A 2,137-nucleotide genomic window follows, 5' to 3' on the forward strand; every position below is an offset into this window, starting at 1 on the left:
TCCCCACCCTTTACACTCGGGGTTCATCAGCCATGGACACGTAAGCTGGGACTATGACATAGAGGTCCTCGGGTCGGCGGTTTTATATCAGAGTGTCCTTCTAGACAGGCTGCCGATCATGGCTAACGAGCTCCATCTGCTCGGAGCGGCCTGGTTATACTGCGTCAGACACCCGCAGTCGTTCTCTCCTGTTGGTTTAGATCCAGGTGGTACCACAAGGAGGTCGACGTAGTACTCAGGGGTTGCGTCATTCTTTAGAAGTCCTCGCCCAGTACGGTGCTCACCTAACCAGCATCCGGTCCCTATGTGGACCCCCATATATGCATGTATGTATTCTTTTATCGTGTTGTTGTTACTGCTGCTGTTTTGCTCATGTCAGCCCCAAACAAGCAGATCTATTATCAAAGAATGGAACAATCATCATTTTTTTCGGGCATTAATTATCATCTAAAACAACATTATCCATCGTGTTTCCTTTTCAGTTCAGTATGATGTAATTTGAGGAAGATTTCGCTGCTATTTCCAAAAATTTCGTGCGATCACATAGAGGCTTTGAAATACTTTTTCTTCTTCATCAGAAAATCTAACAAGTAAAATCAATTATTCTATTCAACGCAATTATCTCCTTTATCTGAAATTTTCTCAGGAAAAATTCAAAGCAAACAGAGAAGCAAAAACCAGAAAGAAACTTTTACATGTTCTGCAACACAAAAAATAACACCCATTCGCAGGAAGCTATCAGAAATGACAAAAAAATGTTGTAATGTTTATTTTCAGATGTTAATCGGAATTATTTTTGGTTGGGTGATATGCGGCATACTTACAAGCGCTGGTCTGCTCACTGACGACAAGAATGATAAACAGTTTAATGCACGAACGGACTCTAAATTATACGTTCTTGGGGCTTCAGACTGGTTTTTCTTTCCCTATCCTGGTAAGAACACCTTTCATTGGCATTTACTATTTGTACTTAAATGTGTGTGTATGTGTGTGTGTAAGCGTGTGTTTCTATATGATTAATATATAGTCAATTAATATATACTGGAATCAAAATATATATTCAATGACTATATATAAATCAAGGTGTCGAAACCATAATAATATCCATTAGGCAGCTGAGGATGGACGTATAAGTTTGATGTATTTTTTGACTCTGAAACTTTTATATCTGTGGTTCTCAGCCATTTTTTTTTAGCTATGGACCCCTTTGATTCCAGTTATAGTTTCGTGGACCCTCATAACCATTCGATGCTTAAAAAATTCCATTATATTTTCATACTTAAATATTATTAAGAACTGTATATAAACATTGCTAAAAATATTTTGTTCGTTTTAAAAGTATGGCTAATTTATTGCACATAATTTTTAACAACAAAATTTTACATGGACCCCGCAAAGGGTCGTATTGACCCCCGTTGAGAACCAGCGTTTTATATCTGGTGTTCTAAGTTCTCCTTCATTGAAATTATAGTTTTTGTGAAGTTAAACTCGTTTAGGGGTTCTTAGTTTCTTAGCTTACTGTGGTTTTGTTGTACGTATTACACCATACACTGTTGTTGCATGATTGTTCTTCGTTTGGATTCTTAATCTGGTAAAGGTTATACCTGTGCAGGACAGGCCTGACACCAGGCTTTGGTTCCTGAGGGTGCTTCAGAATATTCTGGGTGGGCACTAATTTTTAATAATGCTTAAGTGGAGTCACTAAAGTGGAGTAAATCTGCAGGAAGAAATCTACGGGTTCGAAAAACTGAAGGACTGTTGCAATAAGTGTGTGAATATGAGAGGAGATTATGCTGAATAAAATCATAATTCACAGATCCGCAGCTATTTTCTTTTACCCAAAGCCAAGAACTTTTCAACACCATTTTCTTTTATTCTTTTACTTGTTTCAGTCAATTGACTGCGGCCATGCTGGAGCACCACCTTTAGTGGAATAAATCAACCTCTTTGTAAGCCTAGTACTTATTCTATCGGTTTCTTTTGCCGAACTGCTAAGTGACGGGGACGTAAACACACCAAATTCGGTTGTCAAGCGATGGTGGAGGGGGGGACAAACACATTCACACACACACACACACACACACAGAAACATATACGATAGGTCTCCTTCAGTTTCTGTCTACCAAATCCACTCACA

The 2,137-nt window shown here is 38.6% G+C and overlaps 1 protein-coding gene across 1 annotated transcript in view; it reads left to right on the plus strand.

The window, feature by feature from the left end:
- The window catches only part of LOC106879370 (solute carrier family 23 member 2), a 22,427-nt gene that overhangs the window by 9,211 nt on the left and 11,079 nt on the right, over positions 1-2,137 (plus strand). Inside the window, exon 4 of the mRNA XM_052975661.1 lies at positions 778-934. Within this exon, the coding sequence (XP_052831621.1) occupies positions 778-934 (157 nt within the window). The remainder of the gene's footprint in view (positions 1-777; positions 935-2,137) is intronic.

This window comes from Octopus bimaculoides, chromosome 22 (assembly GCF_001194135.2).
Source record: "Octopus bimaculoides isolate UCB-OBI-ISO-001 chromosome 22, ASM119413v2, whole genome shotgun sequence".
NCBI classification, from domain to species: Eukaryota; Metazoa; Mollusca; class Cephalopoda; order Octopoda; family Octopodidae; genus Octopus; species Octopus bimaculoides.